The 25,169-nt window shown below is 73.8% G+C and overlaps 8 protein-coding genes across 11 annotated transcripts; 2 read left to right on the top strand and 6 right to left on the bottom strand.

The window, feature by feature from the left end:
* Nucleotides 1-16: 16 nt before the first annotated feature.
* CRELD1 (CRELD disulfide isomerase 1) lies at nucleotides 17-3,394 on the bottom strand. The gene is made up of 10 exons (XM_075432675.1): nucleotides 3,200-3,394; nucleotides 2,587-2,669; nucleotides 2,402-2,512; nucleotides 2,229-2,320; nucleotides 1,953-2,129; nucleotides 1,762-1,857; nucleotides 1,564-1,647; nucleotides 1,330-1,425; nucleotides 1,103-1,246; nucleotides 17-1,012 (listed from the first exon to the last, which is right to left on the bottom strand). Exons 1-10 carry the CDS (start codon nucleotides 3,392-3,394, stop codon nucleotides 792-794), a joined length of 1,299 nt encoding a protein of 432 aa, XP_075288790.1. The 3' UTR covers nucleotides 17-791.
* Nucleotides 3,395-4,056: 662 nt separating this feature from the next.
* On the bottom strand, nucleotides 4,057-8,070 carry IL17RC (interleukin 17 receptor C). Its single transcript, XM_075432640.1, has 17 exons — nucleotides 7,815-8,070; nucleotides 7,714-7,735; nucleotides 7,289-7,635; nucleotides 7,026-7,137; nucleotides 6,912-6,956; nucleotides 6,601-6,740; nucleotides 6,342-6,401; nucleotides 6,205-6,259; nucleotides 5,919-6,103; nucleotides 5,766-5,816; nucleotides 5,649-5,694; nucleotides 5,431-5,561; nucleotides 5,284-5,352; nucleotides 5,157-5,214; nucleotides 4,935-5,030; nucleotides 4,807-4,845; nucleotides 4,057-4,680 (listed from the first exon to the last, which is right to left on the bottom strand). The coding sequence occupies exons 1-17, from the start codon at nucleotides 7,917-7,919 to the stop codon at nucleotides 4,079-4,081; spliced, it is 2,163 nt and encodes a 720-aa protein (XP_075288755.1). The 5' UTR covers nucleotides 7,920-8,070; the 3' UTR covers nucleotides 4,057-4,078.
* Nucleotides 8,071-8,356: 286 nt separating this feature from the next.
* On the bottom strand, nucleotides 8,357-12,795 carry IL17RE (interleukin 17 receptor E). The gene is made up of 17 exons (XM_075432448.1): nucleotides 12,790-12,795; nucleotides 12,525-12,650; nucleotides 12,348-12,363; nucleotides 11,697-11,786; nucleotides 11,437-11,543; nucleotides 11,244-11,367; nucleotides 11,026-11,165; nucleotides 10,874-10,942; nucleotides 10,725-10,791; nucleotides 10,454-10,641; nucleotides 10,231-10,278; nucleotides 10,081-10,126; nucleotides 9,814-9,962; nucleotides 9,673-9,741; nucleotides 9,549-9,600; nucleotides 9,369-9,470; nucleotides 8,357-9,166 (listed from the first exon to the last, which is right to left on the bottom strand). The coding sequence occupies exons 1-17, from the start codon at nucleotides 12,793-12,795 to the stop codon at nucleotides 8,562-8,564; spliced, it is 2,004 nt and encodes a 667-aa protein (XP_075288563.1). The 3' UTR covers nucleotides 8,357-8,561.
* Nucleotides 12,669-13,832, bottom strand: JAGN1 (jagunal vesicle mediated transporter 1). The gene is made up of 3 exons (XM_075432696.1): nucleotides 13,731-13,832; nucleotides 13,476-13,568; nucleotides 12,669-13,390 (listed from the first exon to the last, which is right to left on the bottom strand). Exons 2-3 carry the CDS (start codon nucleotides 13,562-13,564, stop codon nucleotides 12,928-12,930), a joined length of 552 nt encoding a protein of 183 aa, XP_075288811.1. The 5' UTR covers nucleotides 13,565-13,568; nucleotides 13,731-13,832; the 3' UTR covers nucleotides 12,669-12,927.
* A 59-nt stretch (nucleotides 13,833-13,891) lies between these two features.
* RPUSD3 (RNA pseudouridine synthase D3) lies at nucleotides 13,892-15,812 on the top strand. Its single transcript, XM_075432676.1, has 9 exons — nucleotides 13,892-13,956; nucleotides 14,358-14,425; nucleotides 14,496-14,540; nucleotides 14,611-14,707; nucleotides 14,808-14,915; nucleotides 14,998-15,082; nucleotides 15,151-15,277; nucleotides 15,364-15,503; nucleotides 15,575-15,812. Exons 1-9 carry the CDS (start codon nucleotides 13,892-13,894, stop codon nucleotides 15,752-15,754), a joined length of 915 nt encoding a protein of 304 aa, XP_075288791.1. The 3' UTR covers nucleotides 15,755-15,812.
* A 213-nt stretch (nucleotides 15,813-16,025) lies between these two features.
* Nucleotides 16,026-19,860, bottom strand: TTLL3 (tubulin tyrosine ligase like 3). The gene is made up of 11 exons (XM_075432797.1): nucleotides 19,649-19,860; nucleotides 19,470-19,573; nucleotides 18,990-19,337; nucleotides 18,720-18,848; nucleotides 18,516-18,630; nucleotides 18,297-18,404; nucleotides 17,870-18,032; nucleotides 17,651-17,799; nucleotides 17,331-17,577; nucleotides 16,815-17,250; nucleotides 16,026-16,736 (listed from the first exon to the last, which is right to left on the bottom strand). Exons 1-11 carry the CDS (start codon nucleotides 19,713-19,715, stop codon nucleotides 16,026-16,028), a joined length of 2,577 nt encoding a protein of 858 aa, XP_075288912.1. The 5' UTR covers nucleotides 19,716-19,860.
* A 412-nt stretch (nucleotides 19,861-20,272) lies between these two features.
* ARPC4 (actin related protein 2/3 complex subunit 4) lies at nucleotides 20,273-22,100 on the bottom strand. Its single transcript, XM_075432804.1, has 6 exons — nucleotides 21,880-22,100; nucleotides 21,672-21,790; nucleotides 21,262-21,373; nucleotides 21,089-21,184; nucleotides 20,778-20,948; nucleotides 20,273-20,460 (listed from the first exon to the last, which is right to left on the bottom strand). The coding sequence occupies exons 1-6, from the start codon at nucleotides 21,880-21,882 to the stop codon at nucleotides 20,455-20,457; spliced, it is 507 nt and encodes a 168-aa protein (XP_075288919.1). The 5' UTR covers nucleotides 21,883-22,100; the 3' UTR covers nucleotides 20,273-20,454.
* Nucleotides 22,101-22,272: 172 nt separating this feature from the next.
* On the top strand, nucleotides 22,273-25,069 carry TADA3 (transcriptional adaptor 3). 4 transcript variants are annotated; one of them, XM_075432599.1, is made up of 8 exons: nucleotides 22,273-22,829; nucleotides 22,917-23,167; nucleotides 23,332-23,437; nucleotides 23,599-23,740; nucleotides 23,879-23,982; nucleotides 24,081-24,190; nucleotides 24,271-24,478; nucleotides 24,566-25,069. In XM_075432599.1, exons 1-8 carry the CDS (start codon nucleotides 22,623-22,625, stop codon nucleotides 24,767-24,769), a joined length of 1,332 nt encoding a protein of 443 aa, XP_075288714.1. In that variant the 5' UTR covers nucleotides 22,273-22,622; the 3' UTR covers nucleotides 24,770-25,069. The 4 variants fall into 4 exon arrangements, with proteins under 4 accessions (XP_075288714.1, XP_075288716.1, XP_075288717.1 ...); XM_075432601.1 differs by having other exon boundaries at nucleotides 24,274-24,478; XM_075432602.1 differs by having other exon boundaries at nucleotides 24,293-24,478.
* The last annotated feature ends 100 nt before the right edge of the window (nucleotides 25,070-25,169 follow it).

Consider the following 25,169-nt stretch of genomic DNA (forward strand, 5'->3'; position numbering starts at 1 on the left):
GCGGAGGCGGCGGTGGGCAGTGGCACCCCTGGCCCCCCATCCCGAGCAGCCGGGCTGGGTGTGCAGAGCTTTATTTCCTGAGATACGGACACACGGGCACACCCCGAGGGACGAACCACGGACAAATGCAACAGCCACACTCATGCACCCAGCAGGGCCCCCCCCACTGCCAGCACGGCCCCCCCGGGAGCGGCGAGGGTTCCCCGATCCCCTGCCCGGCAGGAGCCCCCGGCCTCCCCAGGCTGGGAGGGGAGAGATGGGCTCTGCCCAGGGACACAGAGAGGGGGGGTTTGGGGCAGGGGGCCTCTCCCAGCCCCACGGCTCAGAGCAGAGGGGGGGACCCAGCCCCTCACTCACGGGGGGACACACACACAAGGTTCCGTGGGGCCGGCACCCCCAGCCCGGGCGATGCTCACCTGGTGGGCAGCGGGGCTGAGCTCCGCCAGCATCACCGCCCCGGCAACCGGCAGTGCCAGAGCCCCCTGATCCCCCACCCACCACGGTGCTGGGCCCCTCCTCCAGCGCACGGGGGGCTGGGGCAGCATGCTGTGCCCCCCCCTGGCAGCACCGCACTGCTCAGCACCGCCGCGCTGGCCGGAGCCCGAAGGGACCAGGCACCCCCAGCTCATTCTGCAGGGGGGAGGCGAGACCCGACACTAACGGGGCTGAGGGACACATGCAGGGCACAGCACCGTGCGCAGGATCTGGCCTCCGCAGCCAGCCCCTGCTGGGGGGGTACCCTGCACCCCAGGCTGAGCCTGCCCCCCGACCCGTGCCTGGCGGCCCCAGAGCTATCTGCCCTTCATGAAGCCGTCGAGGACGCGGTCGCTGCGGTCAGAGAGCCAGTAGCCGGCCATGGCGGCCACGGCGCCAATGAAGATGGCGGTGAACACCATGTCGCCCTTGGCAGCCAGCGTGGCAAGGGCGCAGATCATCACACCGAAGAACATCTGCTGCAGCACCACCACCTCATCCTCCGTCACGTCGTCGAAGAAGCCCTTCTCCGGGGCATCTGCAGGGACGGCGCTCGTGTGGGGGGCACGGCCGGGCGGGCAGAGCCCCCCCCTCCCTCCCCTCCACACCCCCTGCCTGCAGCCCGTACCGGGGGGCTTGTCCTCCACGCAGTGCCCGTCCCGGCGGACGTGGCCGTGGGCGCAGACGCAGCGGTAGCTGCCCTCCGTGTTCTCGCACACCTCCTGCGCCCCGGTGCACACCGGCTCCTCTCCGCTGGCGCACTCGTCCACGTCTGCGGGGGGAGGCAGGGCTCGGGCACGGCTCGGGCAGCGGGGAGGGGGCAGAGCCACCCCCCAGCCCGCCAGACCCACTCACCCAGGCACTTGGCTCCATCCCGCCAGTAGCCCTTGTTGCATTTCTTGCAGCGAGCCGGCCCGGCGCCCATGCAGCCGATGCAGGCCGTGGAGCAGTCTGCCGTGGGGAGAGGAGCCGGGGTCGCCACAGGAGCCCCCTCCCAGCCCAGCCAGCAGCAGCGCGGGCTAGGGGTGGGGAGACCATCCCCGAGCAGGGGGGAGAGACCCACACAGCACCCCCCCACCTCCGCCTCACCTCGGCACTCGTAGGAGCCCTCCGTGTTGACGCAGAACTGGTTGGCGCGGCAGTGCGCCATCTCCGTGCCGCACTCGTCGATGTCTGCGGGAGAAGGGGGGGACACACGACAGTCCCGCTGAGCCCCGGCCCCTGGGACGCAGCCCCCCGCGGCCCCGAGCCCGCCTGCCGCATCCCGCATCCCGCCGCAGCCCTCACCGATGCAGCGGTGCTCGTGCAGCACCCAGCCCCTCTTGCAGCGAAGGCAGCTGGAGTCCTCGGGCCCCGTGCAGCGCCCACACGCCCGGTAGCACTCTGTGGGCACGGGAGAGCAGGCGTGGACTCGGGGCGAATCCGCCTGCACCCGGTGCTGGCAGCCCCCAGCCCCGCCGCGCCGGACCCCTACCTACCGGCACATACCAGGTGGCTCCTGTTCTGCGACGCCTCGTAGTAGCCGTCACCGCACTCGGCGCAGAAGGGACCACCGTAGCCCGGGCTGCAGACGCACAGCCCGGTGCCGCCACGGGTGCCATCGCCGTCGCATCGTCCGTTGCCGCTGCAGGGCTGCTGGGGCCCGCCGGCGCAGGCTGTGCGGGGAGAGACCAGTGGGCTGGCAGCCGGGGCGGGGGGCGGCTGGCAGGGGACCCCTCCGGCCCTGGCCCCCAGCTCGTGCCACCGCTACTCACGCTGGCAGTCGGGGCCGTAGGTGCCGGGTGGGCAGCAGAGCACCAGCCTCTCCACACACAGCCATCGGAAGAAGTCAGGTTGCTGCTGCCGCCTGGGGAGGGGGGCACACAGCTCTCAGCCCCCTGCGCACCCCCATGTGTCCCCCCCCCGGTCCCCCCGTCCCCAGACTCACTCGCGGAACCACCACTGCTCCACGTGCTCCTCGCTGCGCTCCAGCAGCTGGTGGCAGGCGAAGTCCGAGGGGGCACAGACGCCCTCCAGCACCTCCAGCAGACGGGTCTCGCTGTGGGGACGGGGGGTCAGCCCGGGGATGCCCCCCCCCCTCCCCAGACCCCCGCCCAGCCAGGGGGCACCCACCTGTGCCGGTACTTGGCCAGCTTCTCCTCCTCCCAGGCCGTGTTGCCCCCACCGAAGCCCTTGTGCTCCGTCCGCTCCAGGCCCTGGGCATGCGGGGAGGGGGGGGGCAGCGCGGGCGTGGGACCCCCGATAACCCCCACTCCCCTGAGACCCCCTCCCCACCATGCCACCCTCCCCTCCCAGCGACCCGCTGCCCTCTCCTCTCCGCAGCGCCCGGCCGCTGTGCCCCCCAGGGACCCCCCCCGCTCCCCAGGAACGCTGCGGGGACCCCCTTGCCCCCACGCCAATGTCCCACCCGCGGCCCTGCCACCCCCCGCCTTACCCCCCGCGACCCCGCATCACCCCGCACCACCCCACCCGGGACCCCCTCCGTCCCTGCTGTCACCCGCGGGCCCTCCCCGCACCACCCCACCCGGGAACCCCTCCGCCCCTGCTGTCACCCGCGGGCCCCCCCCGCACCACCCCACCCGGGAACCCCTCCGTCCCTGCTGTCACCCGCGGGCCCTCCCCGCACCACCCCACCCGGGACCCCCTCCGTCCCTGCTGTCACCCGCGGGCCCCCCCGGCTCCCCCCGCAGCGCAGGAGCTGTGTCACCCCATCACCCCCCCGCACCCTGCTGAAGCTGTCGGCGAGGCCGCGGCAGGCTCGGCAGGGCTCGGCCCCGTCCCGCTGCGGGTCCGGATGCGGGTCTGGGGGGGCGCGGGCGGCCGCCAGCAGGACCCCCCCGAGGAGCGCGGCCCCCAGCAGGGCCCCCCCCCGCCGCCCCGCCGGCAGCACCGCTCCCGCCGGGCCCCGCCGCGGCCCCATCCTCCGCCCCGCCCCGCCCCGCCCGCACCCCGTGGGCCCGCCCGCTGACTCAGCGCCCGCCGCCCCCGCCAATGGCCGCGCTCCCGCCGCCACCGCCCCCCCCGCTCCCAGCCAACCCGCGCCGACCGCCGGGACCCGCCTCCCCGCGCCTTAAAGGGGCCGCGGTCAAGGGCAACAGGAAGCGGGGGGGCGCAGCGCGGGTGAGTCGTGGGCGGTGACCCCGCACGGAGCGGGAACGGCTCCGCGGAACGCATCGACCCCGCTCCCGCCTGGCCTGGGCGAGGCCCTCAGCCCCCGACCCGGCTGGGCTGCTCCCCATCACCCCCCCAGCCAAACCAGTCCAGGTCACCTTCCACCCTCCAGCCGTACTGGTCCAGCTCCCCCTCACCCCACCCAAATTTGGCGAGTTCCCCTTCATCCCTCCCTGAACTGGTCCAGTTCCCGCTCAACCCCCCCCATACTGGCCCAGTTCCCCCTTATCCCTCCCAAAATGGTCCAGTTCCCCGCCCATCCTCCAACCAAACCAGCCCAGTTCCATTTCGCCTCCCAACCAGCCCAGAGCCGCTCCCTGCCCCTAAACCCCCTCTTACCTCCCCACCACCCCTCTCCAGTCCATCCCAGTCCCCATCCTCCCCCCACACCACAGGGCCTGGACTCCTGCTCGGCAAAGCCACCGTCCCCGCTTTATTCCCTGCCCGCCCGCCGTAGCCCCTCGGCCACCGCTGCCACGTACGGCTCCGGCCACCGGCCCCGCCATGGTCCCGCCAGCGCCCGCAGGAACCCCCTCGTCTCGCTGGGCAGCGCAAAGGCTGGGGCTGCCCGCAGGGCTGGCGGCACCGCGGGCACCAAGGCCTCCAGCCGGGCCACCACGTAGCGCCCGTTGCCTGCCGCCAGTGCCGGCACGGCGCAGGACAGAGCCGCTGCGAACACCTCGCAGGGTGCTACGCTGGGGACATCATCGGGGCCGGGGACGTGCCGGGGGCTGGGGCCGCTGAAAGCAGCCCCGGCCCCCGGCACGTCCCCGGCCCCAGCATCCCACTGGCACGCAGCAGCCACAGCCGCCGGAGAGAGGAGGATGATGATGGTGTCACCGTCACGCAGCGCCCGCCGGTGCTGGGCGTGCAGCCAGGGCAGCGGCCCCCACGCCGCAACCCCGCTGCCGCCGCCCGGCACTGCCGCCACCACCAGCCCCAGCAGGCGCAGGGCTGCCGTCAGGGCACACGCCGCCCGCTCTGCTGACGGCTCCGCCGCGTGCACCAGCAGCGCCCGCCGGCCTCGCAGGGGGGCTGTGGGGGGTACAGTCAGGGCCTCGGCACCCCAAACCCACCCTATGGGGTAGTCATGGTGGGAGACAAGCTGGGACCCCCCCCAATGGGGGGGACCCCTGCTCTGTCACCGAGCCCCACGCTCACCCTCCGAGCCGTAGCCAGCCCTCAGGGACTTCAGCCAGCCTGCAGGCAGGAGAAGCGGTGAGGTGGGGTCCCTGGGGGGGGTCCCAGGCTGAGCACAGCTCCCCAGGCAAGCACCAAGCGCTGCTCACCTTTCACGTCCTCCTTCTTCAGCAGGAGCAGGAGCAGGAGGCAGGCGGCCCCCAGCATCACCCCCATCCACGCCAGCGCCCAGCGGGCACGCAGGTCTGCAGGCAGGGGTCAGCGCCCACCGAGGGCCCCCCGCACCCACCGAGGGTCCGCAGAGCCTGCCCGGTGCCCTCCCTCAGCCCCGCACCAGCCCCCCCTCTCCCCAGCATGGCGGGGACACTCACACTTGTGCAGGGGACAGGCCCAGAGCACGCCGCCGGTGCCGTTCTCAGGGTGCCAGATCTGCAGGGACGGGGACACGTCACGCGCTGCCCGGCCAGTGCCCGCTGCCCGCTGGCTGCCCACACGGACCTGCCTGCACTGCCCCGCTGCCACATCCCACCGCAGCTCCCGCTCCAGCAGCCCGGGGCGCCCAGCTTCCTGCGAAGGTGGCAGGGGGTGAGCCGGTTGTGCCACCAGTACCACCATTGCTGGGACACGGGGGTCCCTGCCCCTCACCGTGCTGGCAAAGCTGGCGAGGGGCGTGCAGGCGCCCCGCTCCAGCGCGCACAGCGAAGCGTTCCCCCCGCGCTCCAGCAGCAGGAGGTCATCAGCGCGGCCGGGCAGTGCTCCCGGGGATGTGCCAGGGTCTGGGGGGGTGGCAAGGGGAGGCCGGGGGTGGTCACCCCCAGCCGGACCCCCGGGCTGCCCTGCCCTCCTGCCCTGGCAGCACTCACGGTCGCGCAGGCACTGGGTCAGCCGGACCTGCCCGCCGCTCCACACCTGCCGCGGAGAGAGGGTTAGCAGTGCCTGGGGCAGCCGTGGGGCAGCCGTGGGGCAGAGGCACGTCCTACCTGCACGCAGAGGTTGGGATGTGGCCACAGACCCCCGAATTCCTGGGGTCCCTGTGGGCAGAAGGGATGCTCCGTCAGTGCCACCTGCATTCCGCCCCCGGGCCCCGGCGCCCCACGGAGCCCCGCTCACCCGCCCCACGGAGCTCCGCTCACCTGCCCCACGGCGGGCCGCGGCAGGCCGGGCAGGGCTTGGCAGGGCCCGGCAGGCACCGGCTGCCAGCACGGCACCAGCTCGGCCGGGAGGTCGCAGGGGGCCGAGAGCGAGCAGCTCAGCGCCTGTGTCCCGGCGTGCAGCACCAGCCGGCTGCGTGCCCACAGCCGCTCCCAGGCCTCGGCGTCTACGGTGGCACCGGGAGAGGGGTGTCACCCTGTGCAGTGTCCCCTGGGGTCCCCCCGCATCCCGGCCCCCCCTCACACCCCAGCCCCACGGCACGGGTACCATGGGAGAAGGGGCACAGGGTGGCCCGCAGCGGGTCCTGGGTCTCCAGCCAGACCTGGGAGAGAGGGAACACAGGGTGCCCAGGCTGTGCCCACCACCCGGCTGGCCCCCCAGAGCCCCCCTGCTCGGGCACCCACCTGCAGGCACAGGCACGGCAGCACCTCGTCGGCTGGCAGGCTGTAGTTCATGGGGCCGCTCTGCCGCCGGGAACCAGATGTGGGTCACCCCACGGCAAATCGCCCCCCGGCAGGGTGTCCCAGCCCAGGGGGACCCGCTCCCGGGGGACCCTCTCCCAGCACCCCTCCTGTAACACAGACATGGCTTCCCAGGGGGCGAGGGGGGCAGTGGCCGGAGCCCAGCCAGGGTGGGGGGCTCGGGGAAAGGGTTCGCACTCACCGCGGTCACCATGCGCCCCGACCCGCCTGCGCCGTGGCTCTGGTTGTGGTAGAGCCGGAGGGTGTAGCTGTGCCCCGCCGCAGCCCCCTGCACCTCCACGACCACCTCCTTTGGCCCCGGGGAGACCTGCAGCCTGGGCACTGCACCGGTGGCAGCTCAGGGCACCCCGCACCGCGCACCCGGCACCGCGGCACCCGGCACCCAGGGGGTCACCCTCTCCCCCAGCACCTACAGCCCAGTGCTCCCCCAGTGACGTGTGCCAAGGTGGGTGGGATCCAGCACTGCCATGGCCAGGGGACGCCAGCACCTACCTTGGCACTGGGGGACAGCAGACTGTGCCGCGGGCCACGAGCAGTCTGTGGGGAGAGGGCGTCAGCGGGCGGCGGAGACAGGGGCCGCCGCGGCGGGGCATGCCGGGGGCTCACCTGGCACCCGCTGCCACTGGCTCAGCCGCCGCCGGCCGCGCGATTCGGTGTACGCCGTGACGCGGAGCTCGGAGCCCAGCGGTGCTTCGAAACACCGGAAGGTCACCCAGCCCTGGGCAGGAAAACCACCACCGCGCTGCGGCGAGGCACCAGCACCACCGGCACCCGCCTCCCCGGGGCTCGGGGAACCGGACCACCAGCACCCGCCTCCCCGGGGCTCGGGGAACTGGACCGCCGCTCCCTGGCACCCCACTCCGACGTACCAGCGCCCGGCCGGGCAGCGCGGGCTCCCGGGGCGCCCGGACCTCCACGGCCACGCAGCGGGACGAGGCGTAAGTGTGGCCGGAGAGCAGCAGCCGCCCGGCAATGCCGGGCTTCGACGTTGCGTCCCCACCCGCCGGCGGCCGCCGTGTCCCCGCGTGGCTGCTGGTCGGCGCGGGGCGGCGGGGCTGGCCGGTGCCGGGCGGCAGGGCCAGGCGCAGCCGCACCTCCAGGCACGGCGAGCAGGCCGCGGGCCCGGCGCAGCGCAGCGCCGGCTCCAGCCGCAGCCCGGCCAAGGCCGGCCCGCGGCCGGGCCCCGGCGGCTCCATCCCGCACAGCGTGTCGGCGCCTGCGGGCAGACGGAGGGTGGCCGTGCGTGCGGGGTCCCGCGCCCCGCGTGGGCCGGGGGCCGCGGCGTGGCACTTACCCAAGAGGCGGCAGGCGAGGCCCTGGGGGGAGCGGGGTGAGGCCGGGGGCAGCGGCGCGGTGCCCGGTGCCCGGTGCCCGGTGCCGGTGCCGCCAGCCCACCTGGGAGCAGGCCAGGGTGTCGCGGGGGGCCGCCCGCCCGCCCGCCGCGCCCACCGCCAGCAGCAGCAGCAGCAGCAGCAGCAGCAGCCGCCCCGGCGCACCCATGGCGGGGCCGGGGCCGTGAGCCGCCCGCTCCCCCCGGCCCCGCTCCCGGCTCCACGGGCCCCGCCGCCGCCGCCGCCCGCTCCCGCTTCCTCCTCCGATCCCGGACACCCGGGTCCTAGCGCGGCGCCGGCGACCGCCCCGGGGTGGGGCCTGCCCCGCTCCCGCTCCCGCACCGGCCCGCCGACGGGCTCCCCGCCGGGACGGCTCGGGGCCGGCCCCCCGCCCCCCCTCCCCGTGCTGCCGGGGCACCGGGCGGCCCCCGCACCCCGCAGGGCCCCGCACACGACGCGGACGGCGGGGCAGGGTGGAACGGTGCCTTTATTGCTCCCACCACCAACAAGGTCGGGCTGTGCCCGGCGCCCGGACCCCGGGCAGGACAGGGACCCCCCGGCGCCCCGCTTCCCCCAGCCCCGCACCCCAAGGGCCCCCCGGCTCTCCCCGGAGCAGGGCCCTGCCCGGGACAGCACCTCTGCTCCCAGCCCCGGCCCCCACGGCACATCCCGAGGCCAGGGCCAGCCCCGCTTGTGCCCCTGCTCCTGGCACCCACGGGCACCCTCCTGTCAGGGTCAGGACGCTCCGCCGAGCCCCGCACCCTCAGGACAGGGCCCCCAGCAATGCCCAGCTCAGCCCCGGCGAGGGGCTTCAGGTGCCAGAGGCCACCCCGGGGGGCTGGGGCGGGGGGCTGCCCTCCCCGGCCCCCGCCGCCAGCAGCCGGTGCAGGAACCCCTGCACCCTGCCCCGGCGGCGGGGGGCCGGGGGGCTGCCCCGCAGGGCGCCCAGCAGCCCAGGCAGCTGCCGGGGCAGGCGGTAGGTGGGCAGGGGCCGGAGGGGCCGGGGGACGTCGCGGGGGCTGCAGAGCCGGCTGAAGTAGGCCAGCACCCAGCCGCCACCGCCACGGCCCGCCGTCCCCAGCTCACCGTGCAGGCAGGCCATGGCCGCCCCGAAGACGTCGTGGGCGTCCCCGGGGGTCCCGTCGGCCGCCCCGACCCGCCACCGGCGGAAGAGCCGGGCACTGCCACGGCTCCAGAGGAGCAGGACGGTGCCCCGCTGGCAGCCCACGCGTCCCCGCCGGCCGTAGAGCCAGGGCAGGGCCCCTGCCCGCCCCACACCGCCCGCTTCCCACAGGTCCAGGTGCACGTCGCAGCCCAGCCCCGCACGCAGCCGCTCGGCCAGCGCGCACACCAGGCCCAGGTGCTCCTCCGAGTCCGGCGAGTACAGCAGCAGCACAGGGCGCCCGCCCGGGGCACCTGCGGGACAGAGGGGACAGCGGTGACGGCCCTGCCCTGAGCCCTCCCGGCATCCCTGGGGGCACCGAAGCATCCCCTGGGGATGTCCCAGCATCCACCCACCACCCTGGGACCCTCTGCAGCCCAGGGTGCTGTCACCCCCCGGCACTGCAGCCCCACGGCCACCGCCCCCCACCCCGCAGCCCCCCGGGGTGCCCCTCACCGTCGGCCGGCCTCCAGGCGCCGCGGCAGCTGAGCAGCAACACGGTCGCCACCAGCCCCAGCGCCAGCACCAGCCCCAGCAACCCTAAGTGCCTGTGGGAGACTGGGAGAGGGGCGGTGAGGGGGGGCACCTGCCCATCCCCACTGCCCCCCACAGCCCCCCCCCAGGACCCCCACTCACTGTCAGGACAGAGCAGCTGCTTCCGAGCAAAGCGCACGTCCGAGCGCCAAACCTGGGGAGGGGGCTGGGTGAGGGGGGACCAGGTTGGGGTGTCCCTCCCCTCCCAGTGCGCGGGTCACCTTACCAGCACGCAGCTGCCCAGGACCCGCACCGGCAGCAGCAGCGCCAGCTCGCCCGGGGCAGAGCCCTCCGGCTGCAACGCACAAGGGCAGGGTCAGCGTGGCTGGGTCCCCCGCCGCGTCCCCCACAGCCCCGTGCTGCTCACCTGTGTGACGGTGTAGAGGGGGGCTTCGGGCTCGCACTGCCCGCCCCGGTGCTGGCACAGGGCAGCACTGAAGGCCGCGGGGACGCTGGAGGTGAGGCGCAGGCGCAGCTGCAGCCCCCAGACGCTCACCGAGACGTTCCAGGCGGTCTCTGCAGGCACCGGAGAGAGAGGGGGGCTCGCGGGATGCCCGAGGGGATGAGGGGTGTGAGGGATCCCGGGGCAGGGCTGTGCTCACCTCCCCAGGTGCCCCTTGCCCACGAGGCTCACCTGGGCGGTGGGGACACTCCACGTGGCTGCTGTTCCCGTAGGAGAACTGGGGGGGAGCAGGGGTCAGCGGAGGGGCTGGGTGATCTGCCGTCGCCCACTGCTGCCCCCAGCCCCTTCCCAGGCAGTGCCCACCCGCCCGGGGGGGCTTACCCGGAAGCACAGCAGGGGGTGAACATCCACCTTGTCCAGCGTGTATGCCTGGTACGGGCAGAGAGCGGGTCACCGTCCCCAACCCGCACAGCCCACGGGCACCCCGGTGCCCACCTGCAGCTCTCCGGGGACCCCGGGGTCCGGTGGGTGCCCCAGCCAGGGGCATGGCCCTGCACCCCTCTGGGCTGGTGCCCCACGGCACCCCAATGCCGGGTCCCCTCACCTGCTCCTCCTCACTGGCCGTGGAGTTGGGGACGTCATGGCAGGGCGCAGTCTCAGCTGCCACCTCCCTCCAGCACAGGGTGGCCCGGGGGCGCAGGGGGCAGCTGGCACTCAGCACCATCGCCATCTGGTCCTTGCTGCTGGCGCTGTGGTCGTGGAATCGCACCGAGGACCACAGCTCGGGGCCGTCTGCGGGGCACCACGTCAGCGGGGAGGGGGGACAGGGCCGGGGGGACCCCTGGCACCCGGCTCCCCTCCCCGCGGGCACTCACAGGTGGCTGGCTGGTCGCGGAAGGGGCAGCGCTTGCTGCGCGGGCTGTCGTGGTGGGGGTAGGAGGCCTGGGGAGCAGAGCGGGGCGGTCAGGGCAGGGTGTGCAACGGGGCCGGGCGAGGGGCTGGCGGCCGCAGGGGAGCGACGCACCTCGACGCACAGGCAGGGCACCAGGAACTCGTACGGCAGCGAGACGCGGCGGCCGCCTGGCACCAGCACCTGCGGCACGGAGGCAGCGTTAGCTGGCGGGGAGCGCGGCTCTGTGCCCGGGATGCGGGTGGCCGGGAGTCCGGAGCCGTTACCTGCCGGTGGAAGGGCCGGGGCAGCTCCTCACACTCCAGGACCAGTTGGTGGCACAGCCGCACGGTTAGGGCAGGGCCCTCGGGCACCCGCACCTCGATGGCCCGCGCCTTGGGGACCCAGGCGTGGGTGAAGACGGGCGCTGCGGAGCAGGCAGGGGGGTCAGCCAGCGCCGGCGTCCCCCCCCAGGAGACCCCTGCGGGGTCCCTCGCAGCCTCACCGGGTGGCTCGGCGGTGACCACGCGGCTGCGGCTGAGGGCCAGACCTCGGTCAGGGATGGTGCGGAGGGAGACCAGGACCCGCCGCCCGCTCTCTGCGGGGAAGCAGTCGAACTGCACCTGCCACTGCGGGGAGCGGGGGGTCAGCGGGATGTACGACCCCGCTGCCCAGCCCCGCGGCGTACCCCAACTTACCGGCGAGCCGCTCGGCGCCCGGTGCCGCCGCCACACCTGCAGCCAGCCGGCCCGGTTGGAGCCCAGCTCCAGGAAGCTCAGCTGGAGCCCACGGACACCGCCGAGCTCTGCGGGAACCCAGCGCGGGGTGCTGACACGGGTGGGAGGATGCTCCCCCCCGCCCCCCCGGCACGCACACCCGGGGGTCCCCGTACCTGCGGCGGGGAGGGCCAGGCGCACCCGCAGGCAGGGCTGGCAGGGCTGCCGGGGCAGGCACAGGCGGGCCCGGCCCAGCCGCAGCGCCGGCGGCTCCAGCGGGGGCACGGGCCGGGCCGGGCGGCGGCAGCGGGGGCGGCTCAGCGTGCGGTCGGCTGGGGGGAGAGCGGGGGGGCGGCCGTGCGACGGGGGTCCCGCCTGCCGCCGGCACCGGGAGCCCCCGGAAGCGGGGGGAAGAGGGAGCCCTCGGAGGGGGGGAGCCCCGAGGACCGAGAGTCTCGGAAGGGGGGAGCCCCGGGAAGGGCGGAGCCCCGGGAAGAGGGAGCCCTCGGAATCGGGGAGCCCCAGGAAGGGGGAGCCCTGGGACGGGGGGGGTCTCTGAACGGGGGAGCCCCAGGAACCGGGAGTGGTCGGAGGGCGGAGCCGCGGGAAGAGGGAGCCCTCGGAGGGTGGGAGCCCCGGGGACCGAGAGTCTCGGAAGGGGGGAGCCCCGGGAAGGGCGGAGCCCCGGGAAGAGGGAGCCCTCGGAATCGGGGAGCCCCAGGAAGGGGGAGCCCTGGGACGGGGGGAGCCCCGGGACCCCCCCCCACCCTCCAGGAGCCGGTAGCCGCGGGCAGCCCCGCCACCCCGCCGCACCCTGCAGGACCCGGTAGCTCCGGGCAGGGGGAGCCCCGCGCCCGCAGCCCTGCCCCGGCCCCGGTCCCGGCGCTACTCACCGGTGGCCCGGCACTCCTGCAAGCAAAGAGACGGCGGTGAGCGCGTCGCCCCCCGCCCCGCCTCCCCCCGCCGCACCCCCCCCCGCCGCTCACGAAGTTGGCGGAGACCCGCAGGCGGGTGACGGCGGCCCCGCTCCCGGTCCCGGTCAGCAGCAGCAGCAGCGCGGCCAGCAGCACCGGGCGCCCCATGGCCGAGCCGCCGTCGCTCCCCGCCCCGCGCCGGGCCGGCCCCGCCGCATTCCTCCGCCGGCACGTGCGGCCCCGCCGCTCCCCCCCCTCCCCCCGCGACCGAGGCGGCGCTTCCTGCGGCGCAGACACGCGTGGGAGCGCGGAGGGTGCTTTATTTCCACAGAGCAACGCGCTGGGGGAAGGAAGGGGGGGTGGCGGGGACCCTCCAGCCGTCCCAGCCTCAGGGTCTGTGTGTGGGTGTCGTCCCCCCCACCCGCATGCCAGCCCGGAGCCGTGGCGCGGCTCCTTGGTCCCCGTGGAAACCTCCCTCAGCCCACGGGAGCTGCGCCCGCGCCACCCCACGGGGCCCGGCTGCGGAGCTGCGGCCCCCGCAGAAGCCAGCCGTCCCTGCTCATTTCTTCTTCTTCTCCTGCGTGCTGGTGAACCAGGAGTCCAGCAGCTTCTTGCTGTAGTAGAGCTGCCAGCCGTGGACCTGGGCGGCCACCACCACCACCAGGTACATGACGGAGACGGCCGAGAAGCCGAAGATGAAGCGGTAAGCTTTGCCGTGCCGGTAGAGCTGCTGCGCCATGGGGAACATCTCCATGGCCCCGTAGATGAGGGGAGCGACGGAGAAGAGCCCGGTGCTGATCATGGAGAGCACCAGGTAGCTGATGTTGTTGCGGGGGAAGGAGAGGAGGCCCAGCAGGGAGGGCAGGATGCTGAGCAGGTAGGGGTACTCCCACTGGTAGGGCATGGCCACCCGGTCGTGGGGCAGCAGCTTCAGGTGCCCCACGCACATCTGGGCCAGCAGCAGCAGCCAGATGCCAACGTGCGCGTAGATCAGCTTCTTGATCTCCGACTTCAGGGCCACGCTGCGGGAAGGGGGGGGAAAGGGGGGGGGTGTCAGGGCCTGCGGGGGGATACGGCCCCCTCCCCCAGCCCCCCCAGCACACCTACCTCATCTGGTAGTGCGAGGCCACGCGCTCCCGGTGCTGGAAGTCGCTGCCGTCGGTGCCGGCGGCGCGGGGACCCCCGCGGGAGGCCATCACTCTGTCCCGGGGTGGGGGGGGCACAGAGTGAGACCCCCGTCCGCAGGCTCCGGCACCCCGGGCCCCCCTCCCCGCAGCTGCCCTGCCCCCGCCCGACCCGGGGCACGGCCCCCGGCCCCCCCGCAGGCGACAGCCCCGGGGCCCCCTCCCCGCCGCGCCCCACCTGCCAGCGGGACGCTCTGCCCGCACTTCCGCCTATCTATGGCCGCGGCCGCCGGCTCTGAACGCCTGGGCGGCCGCTCTGCGCGCCCGGAGGCCTGACTCTATGGCAGCGGCGAGGTACTTTCCCCCCCGGCCCCGCCCCCGGGCAGGCGCAGTGCCGCCATGGCGGGCGGGGGCGGCGGGGCGCGCGTGCTGGCACGCGCGGGGCAGGGGGCGCGCGGCGCGGGGTCAGCGGGGCGCGGGGGCGCGGCCTCGCGTGGGTGCGTGGGGGTCGGGGGGGACACCCTGGGGTGCACGCGCGTGGGTGCGGAGGGGCCGCGCGGGGGGGGGAGGGGGTGTGCGTGAGCACGCGTGGGGCTGCGCGTGCATGAGCACAGAGGGGCGCGGGGACGCGCGCGGGCGTTGGCGCGCGTGGGTGTGGAGCGGCTGCGGGCGCGGGGGCAGCGCGGTGGGGTCAGATTTGGGGGCACACGCGTGGGGGTGCGGGGCCGTGGGCACGCGCAGGGTGCGTGGCCCGGGGGGGGGAGGTCCCACCCGGGGGGTGTCCGACGGAGGGGGGGATGTCCCACGGGAGGGGGGGTCCCACGGGGGGTCCCACCCGCGCCCCCCCACACTCCACGCCCTGCAGGTGGGGGCGGCCACCGGGCCCCGAGGAGACACTGGGGCTGCTGGAGGCCTCCGTGGTGCACCGGGAAGGTACCGGGGGGGGGGGGGGGAGTGGGTACCGGGCGGGGGGGCCGCATCCTGACCAGGCGTCCCCCACCAGGAGCCCTGCTGGCGCTGAGCAAGCCCCCCGGCCTGCCCGTCCCCGGTGAGTGCGAGGCGGGGGGTCCGGCTGGGGGGGGGGGTCCCAGCGGGTGCTGACCCCGGCCGGTCCCCAGGCCGCCCCGGGGAGCTGAGCCTGACCGCGCTGCTGCCGGCGCTGCGCCGGCGCCTGGGCCTCGCCGCCGAGCTCCACGTGGTGAAGGCTCCTGCCAGGTACGGTCGGGGGGTGCCGGAGTGGGGAGGGGGGGGTCAGGGGGTGCCTGTTCCCCGTCCCCCCCGTCCCCGGGAGGCTCAGAGCTGCCCCGTCCCGCAGGGAGTGCTCCGGCCTCGTCCTCCTCTCCACCTGCCGCCGCGCCACCGAGCAGCTCCAGCGCTTCTTTGCTGACACCCGCCGGAGGGGCCGGTACCCCGCCACGTACCGGTGAGTCCCTGGGACCCCGCCGCGCCGGCACGGGGTTGGGGGGGGGTCCCGTCCCCGCCTCACCGCCTCCCTCTCCCCGCAGCGCCATCACCGTGGGGGTCCCGGCGGAGGCGGAGGGCGAGGTCCGCGCCGGGCTGCGCTGGCAGCGGCAGGGTGACGCCGCTGCGGTAAGGGGGTGCAGGGGGCCGGGGGGTGCGGGGGCGTCCCGGGGGTGCTGAGGGCCGTGCCGCCACAGGTGGTGCCGGTGCCAGCCCCGGGACGCCGCAGCCTGGCCAGGAGGGAGGTGAAGAGCACCCTGACGCGCTACCGGGTGCTGGGTGCCGCGGGGGGCTGCGCCCTGCTCCAGCTCCAGCCCCGGACAGGTGAGTGACCCCCAACACCCCCCCCCCCTACCCCTCCGTGTCCCCCCGTTCTCCCGCGCGCTCCCACCCTCCCCGTGCCCCCACAGCCTTCCCGGAGCAGCTCCCGGTACACCTGACGCTGCTGCTGTGCCCGGTGCTGGGCGACCACCGGCACGCATCCCGCGTGGGCAGGGTGCTGGGGGTGCCCTTCCTCCTGCCCCCCGAGGACGCCCCGGCCCACACACAGGTATGGGAGGGGTGGCAGGGTTGGGGGGGCCCCCAGGGACCCCGCTGAGCTGTTCCCCACCTCCCGTGCAGGTGCTGGATGAGGAGCTGCGGGGCCGGCTGGGGCTCTCCCCGCAGCAGCTCCGCCGCCTCCCGCTCCACCTCCACCTCCAGGAGCTGGCGCTGCCCCAGGGCCCGCTCCGTGCCCCCCCGCCGCCCCCCTTCCTGCGCACCCTGCGGCGCCTGGGGCTGCCGGGCCACGGGGAGACCTAGAACCCGTCTGGGACCCCCGCTCCCCTCTGCCACCCCATTAAACCCCCAGCCGCTGCCAGGGTGGCTCAGTGCCTGTTTTCTTTTTGTGGGATGCAGCCCCCGCCGTCCCCGTGACCCCCCGGTGTCCCAAGCGCAGGCAGCGATGGCAGCCCTGCTGTCCCCCCTCCCTGTTGCCAGCGCTGGGGCATAGGACTGGCACCGCTGCTGTGGCCCTGTCTGGTGCCAGCACCCACGCCTTCCCACGGACAGAGGGGCGGAGCCGGGGTCCCTGTCACAAACGTGTTTTGCAGCCCCTGCCGCGGGTGGGCTGGGTGCCCCCACGCAGGCACGGGATCCGGATGGGGTGAGGGTGAGCTGGGTGCTGCCATGTGGCCCCGGCTGGGACGCGCAGGGTGCTGCTGCCGTGCCAGTGCCCTCCTGGGTGTCCTTCACCGTCACAGCTCCTCTGCGTCCCCCTGCCACCCGCCCTGTGCTTTCTCCCCACGATGGGGCTCAGCTGCCTCGGGCAGGGCCACGGGGTGCAGGCAGCGGGTGCCAGCACAGGGGCGGAGGGGGGCGGGCCCGCGGGGTCCTGGGGGCTGCCGGGGGCTGCCCGGGGCGGCGGAACGGGTGCCCTGGTCTGGGGGTGGGCACTGAGCCGGGGCAGAGCTGTCTGGGGCCGCCCGAGCAGGCGGCTGGGTTGTGGCAGCCCTCGGTTCCCGGCACGGCAACCCGGGGGCTGCGGAGGTGCTGGGGGGGCTGAGCTGGTGGGGCAGTGGCGGCTCCGTCGCCCCAGAGGAGCCGGTTGCCCCAGCACTGGTCCCAGCGGGGGGAGCTGGGCTGACCTGCCCCGGGGTGGGGGGGGCACAGGGGGCCGGGGAGTGCCAGCTGCAACGGCGGGGGGCTTGCCGTGGGGTGGGCGGTGGGCCGGCTGGGGCTTCCTCAGGGAGCAGCCTTTCACCAGCAGCTTCAGCCCCGTATACAGAGGCACAGGCACAGCCGGCTGCAGGGGGACATGGAGGGGGTTGGGGGCTCTGGGGGGCGCTGGCCCCGCAGCCCCCTCCACCCCCCTCCAGCCCACCTCCTTGTAGATGAGTTCAAAGGCACCGGTGGGGCAGGCGGGGTTGTCCCTGCGGTCAAGCACCACGCGCAGCATGTCCCGCTGGACGCTGGCACACAGCCGGCTGGTCACCGCCGAGGAGGGGGCCATGGTGGGGCTGGCGTTGATCTCCAGCAGCCAGGGCTGGCAATCCTCCCCAAAGACAAAGTCGGCCCCGTAGAGCTCGAAGCTGCCCTTGCGGGGTGCCACCAGGTCCTGGGTGCTGCGCAGTGCGGCCACCACGGCCGCCTTCATGCCGGGCACCATCACCTGGTGCCAGGCGCCCGCCCGCCCCACCTGAGCCAGGTACGCCTGGAGCTGGCGGCAGTACCAGGTCCCATCGGGGGGCAGCCCGGGGTGCCGGACCCGCGCCGGCCTGCACCGCTTCTGGATGGAGACGTTGCAGAGGTGCCGGGCGCTGGGGTGGGGAGAGCAGGGCTGGGTCATCGGGGTGCCGGTGGGTGCTGGGGTCAGGGGTCCAGCGCAGGGGGCACTCACGGGTCCAGGTGGCGCAGGGAGAAGGGCTGGGAGCAGAAGCGCAGGTAGCTCTCCCGGTAAAACCAGACGGTCAGCGGGTTCCAGTCGGTCACCAGGAACCATTGCCGGATGTCAAATTTGGTACCGAAGATGAGCAGCGGGCGCTCCACGTACTTCTGCACCACCCACTCGCCCGCCCGTGCCAAGGGTGCCGCGCAGCCCCCCGCCAGCCGCAGCACCTCCTCCAGCCGCGCCGAGCAGACGATGCCTGGGGGGACACGGTGGCAGTGGGACCCCTCCTCAGCGGGGAGCCCGAGCCCCCCGCTTTTCCCTGGCCTTACCCCTGCCGCGGGATTTGGCGCCGGGTTTGAGGATCCAGACGTTGCGGTCGCCCTCCATGCCGAGCTGGGGCAGCTGCTCTGCCAGGCACCGCAGCATGGCCTGGCACCGCTCCCGCTGCGCCCCGCTCAGCGCCGGCATGGCCCCCTCACTGCGAGGGGACGCGGGGGGCTCAGTGCCAGCCCCGCCGTGGGGGTCCCCCCTTCCTGCTCAGCACTCACTGCGCCACGCGGTAGAAGTCCCGCAGGAAGAGGTCCCAGTCGATGCCCATCGTGCGGGGGGTCGGGGGGTCCCTGTCGATGTCCTGGTGCCCCAGGTTGCCCAGGTGCTGCCCGCAGACCTGCAGAGCCTCCTGCACTAGCTGGGGGGGCAGGGGGGGACCCGCTACGGGTGGCGTGGGGTGAGGGACGTGGCTCCTGGGGACCCGCTGTGCCACCCTTGGGGCTGTGGCACAGAGCCTTCCCGTGGGGTGGGCAGCTTTGGGTGCATGGGGATGGGCAGGGGGGGGAAGAGCACCTGCAGGGTGGGCTGCGGTGGGGAGTGGGGGCTCCTGAGCCACAGCCCCGAGCAGATGCTCAGCCCCCAGCCGTGTTCCTGATCCCAAGCTCCCTGTCCCCCTCCTCCCAGACCCCCCCTCCACACGCTCACCTGTCCCCTCGCCAGATTTTGGGGGCTGCTCAGTCCCTGCCCCTGCACCCCCAGCTCTCTCCAGGACCATTCTGAGCAGGCTGCGGGCAGCCGTCAGGCAGAAATCATCTGCAAAGGGGGCACCGTCCCACAGGATGCCGGAGAGGGGGCATGGGGAGCACGGGGGACACAGGAGGGCAACGGCCCCGGGTTGGGGGGCCAGGCCAGCCCCAAGCTCACCGATGAAGGCTTGCCGCTCGTCCGCAACCCCCAGCAGGTAGCACCGGGGGAAGAAGGTGTCAGGGTCGGCTTGGTCGAACCAGGGCAGGTTGCGCAGGTTGAGGCACAGCCCCGCCTGTTTAGAGAAGGGTGGCAGCCCTCGACAGACCCCCCCCCCCCCGCTTCTCCTCATGTCCCCTCCCCCCGGGGGCTCCAGGCTCCCACCTTGGTGGTGAAGGCGCCCGCCCCGACGTAGTGGTTCAGCACCTGGTCCTGCTGCAGCAGCCGGCAGTCGATGGCACCGTGGCGGCTGGCCCAGATGAAGTACGGGACCTGGTCCCACACCAGCCGGGACTGCGGGGAGAGCGGGGTGAGGCACGGACCCCCCCCATCCCGCCCTCACCCCCTGCCCCAGGCTGCACCCCGCGCCTGGGGGTCCAGGGGAAAGGGGCCTGGGGGCTGCGGCACAGCTCGGCCCCAGCCCTCGTAGCTAACCATGACGTCGTGGATGCCGTCGGGGTCCTCATCCCACTGCTCTTCCTCCTCCTCATCGGGCGGCCATGGGGAGCAGCACAGGGGCTCCAGGGAAGGCTGAGTCCCACCGTGCGGCAACCCCAGCTGTGGGTCCAGCACTGCCTCTCCCTGCTCAGCATCATCACCTCCCTCCTCCTCCTCCTCCTCCTTCTCCTCCTCCTCCTCCTGCTGCAGCTGCTTCTCCTGGCTGTCATGGTGCTGCTTGGGCTGGCTGTCCGTGCTGGGGAGCTTCCTCTCCACCCAGCCCCGGGCCCGCAGCAGGCTGCGGATGACAGGGTAGGGGCCCTGCACCGTGAAGATCTTCTTCTCCTGGGGAGGGACCGGAGAGCTCAGCCTGCCCCACAGCCCTGGTCCCTCCAGCTCAGCTCTCACCCGAGCCATAAATGCAGCAATAACTGCAATAAGCACCGGTGTGCGGCCTGGGGGGCTCAGGCCCCTCACCTTGATGGCCCTCTCCACGCGCAGCCTGGCCCTCCTGAGCCGCTCGAGGTTGAGCGAGGGGCGGTAGCAGCCGCGGCAGCTGGCGGTGGTGGGTGCCACCTGCCCTGTGGAGACAGCCGTGGGTGACCTCGCTGGCCATGCGTCCCCAGCCCCGCGTGGGAGGGGGAGAAGGTGCCTACCTGCCTGCCTCTGCCCGACTGACCCGGGGGTCCGCAGCACAGCACCTGCTGACCTGCTGAGCCTCATGCCGGGGCCCTGCCTGTCTCCTGAGATGACCCGCTCCCCACTGTGCCCTCGGCCTTGCAGGCTGGGGGACAGCTGGGATGCCTCCCGCTCTGGCTGTGGCCCCCCTGGGCGGGGGGCTGCTCTCCCTGCAGCACCGTGCCACGGCAGCCTGAGGGCGAGGGGAGCTGCGGGTAGGCTCTGCCTCCCCTGGGCACCTGGCGGGTCCCCCGTCCCCTCACCCCGCTGGGGACTGGGCTCAGTGCAGGGCAGCCCCCCCCCCCCAGCACTGTGCAGAGCCCCGTGCCCAGCTGCTGCACCGGCTCCACCGCCCGAAGGGGGACAGACACCGGCCCCCCCAGTGCCACGCGTGCAGCGCCCTGCACCAGCTCCCCCCTCAAACACACAGCCCCCCAGCACCCTGGCTCCCCGCTTTCAAACCCTTCCCCCTCCAAACATCCCCATGCCCCCCCGGCCCTGCCCGCACCGTTTATCGTTGCCATGGTTCCAGGCCCCGCCCCCTCCCGGTAAGCCCCGCCCCCCCGGTGCGGCGGGAGGGAAGGAGGAGGCCGAGGCGGCGGTTACAGCAAACGAAACCGTTTAAAAAACGAGACGAGACAGCGGCAGTGGCCGCTCTGCGGCAAGCGGGGGCTGCTCCCGGCATGGCCGCCTGGCCCGGCCAGCTGCGGGGCAGCGGGAGCGGGCGAGGCACGGTGCCTGGCGGGCGCAAGCGTCGGGGAGCCACGGGGTCCTGCGCCACGGCCTAGAACTGCAGGGTGAAAGGAGAAGACCCAGTCAGTCCCTGCCCGCCGGCATGCCCCCGGCCCTTGCCCACCCTCCCGGCCGGGCCCTCGCCCTCCCTGTCACCGCAGCTTCTCCCGCTGCCTGTCCCCTCCACTGACGCAGCCACGTCCTGCCAGCCGCTGCCTGCCCCGCAGCTCAAAGCTGGCACTTCACAAACAGAGGGGGTACGAGCTCCCCCGGGGTAGAACGTCACCGCTGTCCCCACAGACGTCCCCACAAGGTTGGAGCCCCCACCCCCCTCCCAAAACAAGGGGCCTGGCTGCTCCTGGACGAGAGCCTCACGTTCTTGAGGAATTCCTCCGCCACGATGCGGGCCCTGGCGTTGACAGAGAGCTTCATCTCGCTGATCTCCTTGTCGATCTCCTCCATGAAGTGGATGACAAAGTCCACCAGCTTGTGCTTGTACATCTGCTCTGTGTGGAAGTTCGTGATCAAGAAGCTGATGTCGTAGCCCTGGGGAAGAGAGAAGCACCCTGGGGATGAGCACCCAGGCCGCCCACCGTACAACCTCACATCCCAGTTCCGCACCAGAGACCTCTCCGGGCGCCAGAAGCGGAGCCGGGAGCGGCTCTGCCCCCTCCCCGCCACCTCACCTCCACGGGCTTCCTGCGCAGGATGAAGAAGTTCTCAGCCCTCATCATCATGAAGCGCATGAATTTGTGGCACAGGATCTTCTCGATCTCATCGGCCTGGGCAGAGAGAAGGGAAGTGAGGCTTCCCCGGCGCCAGGCGCGAGCTGCCGGCCTCCGGCCCGCGCCCCCCTCACCTGCTTCACCGCGATGCTGACGCGCACTGAGTTAATGGAGCCCTCGATGAGGACCTTCTCCTTCTCGTTCCTGCTGATGATCACCGGCTGCAACAGCAGCTCCTTGCTGCTCCTGCGAGCGGAGGAAGGGCAGGGCTGGCTCAGAGGGAACCATTTGCTGGGCAGAAACGGGGAGCGCACAAGCGGGGAGCCGCAGGGCTGACAGGCACGGGCGCGGGGGGGGGCTTCGTGCTTCCGCGGCAGGTCCCAAGCCAGACCCCCCCTGCTCCCCGCGGCTCCCCGGCTCCTGCCGGCCCCAGCCCTGCGGCTACGGGGCGGCAGCCGGCGGGGCGAGGCCTGCCCGGTCAACCGGCACCGACCCCCGGGCAGGCAGCTCGCCCGGGGCCGGGCTCCTCCGGCTCCCCCCGTACCTGACTTCCACCTCGGGCTTGTTGTGCCGCTCCACCACCTGCGAGGAGAAGTTCTCCAGGCACAGCGCGGCCTGCAGCGTGGCGCGCACCGCGTTCAGGTACGGGCGCAGCGTGGCGGTCTGCGGGGACACGGCCCAGTCAGCCCCCCCAGGCCCCGCTCACGCCACCGCCCCGGGCCCCTCACCCCGCCCGGTGCCCCCCGCCCTACCATGGTGGCGGCTGCGGTCCGGTCCCGGCAGGCGGAAGTGGCCGGTCCCCTCTTCCGGGATGCGGGGGGACCTCCCACTCAGGCTGGAGGAGGGGGGGGGAAAGCGGGAAGCTCCCGTCCCGCTTTCAGGGCCCGGGCGGCAGCGAAGCGGGCCTCACCGGGGCACGGAGCGCGGACGCGACAGCGCTGGAGAGCGGTCGCGGCGGCCGCGGAGGCGGGGTCGGGCACGCCCCCTTCCCCCTCCCCCCGCCGTGTTTGGTACGCTCCTGTCATCGCTTCCATATTAGGGAAGGGAGATGGAGAGCGAGTCGGACCAATGAGCGGCGGGCCCTGGGCGCGACTGCGCCAATGGGAGAGCGCGGGGCGGGGCGCCCGCCGCCTCCGGCGGCCGGAAGGGGTGAGCGGCCTAGGCCCGGCCCGGCCCCGCGGCGCCGCCCGGCCGCGGCAACCGCTGCCCCGCCGGTGTCCCTCAGCGCCCGATGCCGCCCCCTGCCCGGTTCCCCTCAGCGTCCCGGTGATCCCGGCCTGGTTCCCCTCAGCGTCCCGGTGATTCCCGCCCGGTTCCCCTCAGCGCCCCGGTGATCCCGGCCCGGTTCCCCTCAGCGCCCCAGTGCCCCCTGGTTCCCCACAGCCCCCCCGCTCCACTCCCTTTCCTCTCAGCTCCCCCTGTCCCCGGCGGTCCCATAGCCCCCCGTTTCCCCATAGCACTTGGTCCCCCCGTAGCTCCCCCGGTGCCCGCCGCCATGAGCGAGCTGAAGGACTGCCCGCTGCAGTTCCACGACTTCAAGTCGGTGGACCACGTGAAGGTGTGCCCCCGCTACACAGCCGTGCTGGCCCGCTCGGAGGACGACGGCATCGGCATCGAGGAGCTGGACACGCTGCAGCTGGAGCTGGAGACGCTGCTCTCCTCTGCCAGCCGCCGCCTCCGCGTCCTGGAGGCCGAGACACAGGTGGCTCCCGGTCCCGCTCCTTCCCGCCCCCGGGCTGTCCCTGCCCAGCGCAGGGTGCGGGACCCACGGGGCATCGCTCTCTTCCAGATCCTGACGGACTGGCAGGACAAGAAAGGCGACCGGAGGTTACTGAAGCTGAGCAAGGACCACGATGTGGGCGCCTCGGTCAAGCACGGGAAGCCCAAGAAGCAGAAGCTGGAGGGCAAAGGGGGCCACGGGGCTGGGCCTGGCCCCGGCCGGCCCAAGTCCAAGAACCTGCAGCCCAAGATCCAGGAGTACGAGTTCCAGGATGACCCCATTGACGTGCCCCGCATTCCCAAAAACGATGCTCCAAACAGGTGCGTGGGTGCTGGGGCGATTGGCGGTCTTGTTCCTCGCAGCGCCTGGCACGAGGGCAGCCTCCAGCCGAAGGAAGAGGTGCCTGGGGGGCGGGATGGGGGTTCGTGTCAGCTCCTGCGGGCCCCCCTGCAGCTCCCCTGCCACAGTTCATCCCTCCTTGCAGGTTCTGGGCGTCGGTGGAGCCGTACTGTGCCGATCTGACCAACGAGGAGGTCAGAGTCCTGGAGGAGCTGCTCAAGCCGCCGGAGGATGAGGCTGAGCATTACAAGGTGAAAAACTCCCGAGCCTGCCTGGTGCCCTCCTCACGCATCCCCTGCGCCCGATCCCTGATCCCTCCTGGCCCTTGGCTGCCCCGTGCCCTCCCACACGTTCCCACCTGGCACTGGGTGGGTGGCTCGGGGAGCTGTGCCGAGACCGGCTCCTCTCGCAGATCCCGCCGCTGGGGAAGCATTACTCCCAGCGCTGGGCGCAGGAGGACCTGCTGGAGGAGCAGAAGGACGGAGCCCGGGCGGCGGCTGCTGCTGACAAGAAGAAAGGAGTCCTGGGGCCGCTGACCGAGCTGGACACCAAAGGTACCTCCGTCCCACCTGCACCCAGCGCGGCCGAGCCCCGTCCCCTCACCCCATGCCCCCAGGGTGGGGGCTGCCCTGCCCCGCTGCTCACCCCTGCGCGTCTGCGGCTTTCTCTTCCCCACTCCCGCTTCGTCCCAGACGTCGATGCCCTGCTGAAGAAGTCGGAGGCCCAGCACGAGCAGCCGGAGGATGGGTGTCCCTTCGGGCCCCTGACGCAGCGTCTCCTGCAGGCCCTCGTGGAGGTGAGGGAGCTGCGTGGGGCAGTGCCGTGGCCCAGCTCGGTGGGACAGCGCTGCCAGGGCCCGGCGCGGTGACCCATCCCTGGCGCTCCCATCCCCAGGAGAACATCATCTCCCCCGTCGAGGACTCCCCCATCCCTGAGATTACCGGCAAGGACTCGGGAGCCGACGGCGCCGGCACCTCTCCCCGCAGCCAGAACAAGCCCTTCAGGTGAGTGGCCCCGGAGCTCGGTGCTGCCCGCGGGGACGCCGAACGCAAGCGGCGGGGAGTGAAGGGTGTGCGGTGGGCAGCAGCCGCTCTCCGCGCCGGCAGCGTCCCCCACACCAAGTCGCTGGAGGGACGGATCAAGGAGGAGCTGGTGGCCCAGGGGCTGCTGGAGTCGGAGGACCGGCCGGCCGAGGACTCGGAGGACGAGGTGCTGGCCGAGCTGCGCAAGAGGCAGGCCGAGCTGAAGGCCCTCAGCGCCCACAACCGCGCCAAGAAGCACGAGCTGCTGCGGTGAGTGCGGGCAGGGCTGGGTGCGGGCAGGGGGCTGCCCGGCGGGTCTGACACCCCCCCGCTGTGTGTGTGTGCCCCCCCCCCCAGGCTGGCCAAGGAGGAGCTGCACCGGCAGGAGCTGCGGCAGCGCGTCCGCATGGCCGACAACGAGGTGATGGACGCCTTCCGCAAGATCATGGCCGCCCGGCAGAAGAAGCGCACACCCACCAAGAAGGAGAAGGACCAGGCCTGGAAGACCCTGAAGGAGCGGGAGAGCATCCTCAAGCTGCTGGACGGGTAGCGGGGGGCTGAGGACCCCCCCCTCCCTCCGCCGCGGGGTGGGGCCGTGGCCCTGTCACCCGCAGGTGCCGGCGTGGGACAGAGGGGACGCAGCCCCCCGCGCTCAGCCTCCCCGCCCGGGTGAGGGGTCTCCCTGCGCGGGGGGGTTGGGGTCTCTCCTGGGAACGGCCCCCCCCAGGCTGGCCGCTTCCCCCCCCCCGTTGTTCTGGGAGGGTGATGTGGGGTGAGGGGGCGGATGTGGTGGCCGCTGCTGTGCGGCTCCCAAGGTCCCCTGTCCCCCCCCACGGCCCCCGTGGGGGGAATCGTGGCTCGGGGCGGGGGGGGGGTGCGTGGGGAGGGTCCTGCGGGCGGGCGGGCTCTCGGTGTATCGGTGGCAATAAAGGCAGCCCGGAGCGGGACGGCGGCGTGGTGG

This window comes from Opisthocomus hoazin, chromosome 11 (genome assembly GCF_030867145.1).
Source record: "Opisthocomus hoazin isolate bOpiHoa1 chromosome 11, bOpiHoa1.hap1, whole genome shotgun sequence".
Classification (NCBI taxonomy): domain Eukaryota; kingdom Metazoa; phylum Chordata; class Aves; order Opisthocomiformes; family Opisthocomidae; genus Opisthocomus; species Opisthocomus hoazin.

Bases quoted from the DNA above. Each gene is read 5' to 3' on its own strand.
- CRELD1 (XM_075432675.1), bottom strand. From the start codon at position 3,394: ATGGGGCCGCGGCGGGGCCCGGCGGGAGCGGTGCTGCCGGCGGGGCGG. The intron at 2,513-2,586 runs GTGGGTGCCCCC...CCGTCCCCACAG, and splicing joins CTGGCCAAGTACCGGCACAG to CGAGACCCGTCTGCTGGAGG. The intron at 2,321-2,401 runs GTGAGTCTGGGG...CCCCCTCCCCAG, and splicing joins GAGCAGTGGTGGTTCCGCGA to GCGGCAGCAGCAACCTGACT.
- IL17RC (XM_075432640.1), bottom strand. From the start codon at position 7,919: ATGGGTGCGCCGGGGCGGCTGCTGCTGCTGCTGCTGCTGCTGCTGCTG. The intron at 6,957-7,025 runs GTGAGCCCCCGG...CTCTCCCCACAG, and splicing joins CCAGTGGCAGCGGGTGCCAG to ACTGCTCGTGGCCCGCGGCA. The intron at 5,031-5,156 runs GTGAGTGTCCCC...CCCTGCCTGCAG, and splicing joins GGCCTGTCCCCTGCACAAGT to ACCTGCGTGCCCGCTGGGCG.
- IL17RE (XM_075432448.1), bottom strand. The intron at 11,368-11,436 runs GTAAGTTGGGGT...CGCTCCCCGCAG, and splicing joins GGGCGCCGAGCGGCTCGCCG to TGGCAGGTGCAGTTCGACTG. The intron at 10,127-10,230 runs GTAAGCCCCCCC...GCTCCCCCCCAG, and splicing joins ACCCCCTGCTGTGCTTCCGG to TTCTCCTACGGGAACAGCAG.
- JAGN1 (XM_075432696.1), bottom strand. From the start codon at position 13,564: ATGGCCTCCCGCGGGGGTCCCCGCGCCGCCGGCACCGACGGCAGCGAC. The intron at 13,391-13,475 runs GTAGGTGTGCTG...CCCTTCCCGCAG, and splicing joins GCCTCGCACTACCAGATGAG to CGTGGCCCTGAAGTCGGAGA.
- RPUSD3 (XM_075432676.1), top strand. From the start codon at position 13,892: ATGGCGGGCGGGGGCGGCGGGGCGCGCGTGCTGGCACGCGCGGGGCAG. The intron at 15,083-15,150 runs GTAAGGGGGTGC...GTGCCGCCACAG, and splicing joins GGCAGGGTGACGCCGCTGCG to GTGGTGCCGGTGCCAGCCCC. The intron at 15,278-15,363 runs GTGAGTGACCCC...GTGCCCCCACAG, and splicing joins CCAGCTCCAGCCCCGGACAG to CCTTCCCGGAGCAGCTCCCG.
- TTLL3 (XM_075432797.1), bottom strand. From the start codon at position 19,715: ATGAGGCTCAGCAGGTCAGCAGGTGCTGTGCTGCGGACCCCCGGGTCA. The intron at 18,033-18,296 runs GTGAGCGTGTGG...CGCCACCCGTAG, and splicing joins AAAATCTGGCGAGGGGACAG to CGGGTCCCCCCCTGCCCCCC. The intron at 17,251-17,330 runs GTGAGTGCCCCC...TCCCCACCCCAG, and splicing joins TCCCTGCGCCACCTGGACCC to CGCCCGGCACCTCTGCAACG.
- ARPC4 (XM_075432804.1), bottom strand. The intron at 21,374-21,671 runs GTACGGGGGGAG...CTCCGCTCGCAG, and splicing joins AAGCCCGAGGTGGAAGTCAG to GAGCAGCAAGGAGCTGCTGT. The intron at 20,949-21,088 runs GTGAGGTGGCGG...TCTCTTCCCCAG, and splicing joins TGCGCAGGAAGCCCGTGGAG to GGCTACGACATCAGCTTCTT.
- TADA3 (XM_075432598.1), top strand. From the start codon at position 22,623: ATGAGCGAGCTGAAGGACTGCCCGCTGCAGTTCCACGACTTCAAGTCG. The intron at 23,168-23,331 runs GTGCGTGGGTGC...CCCTCCTTGCAG, and splicing joins AAAAACGATGCTCCAAACAG to GTTCTGGGCGTCGGTGGAGC. The intron at 24,479-24,565 runs GTGAGTGCGGGC...CCCCCCCCCCAG, and splicing joins AAGAAGCACGAGCTGCTGCG to GCTGGCCAAGGAGGAGCTGC.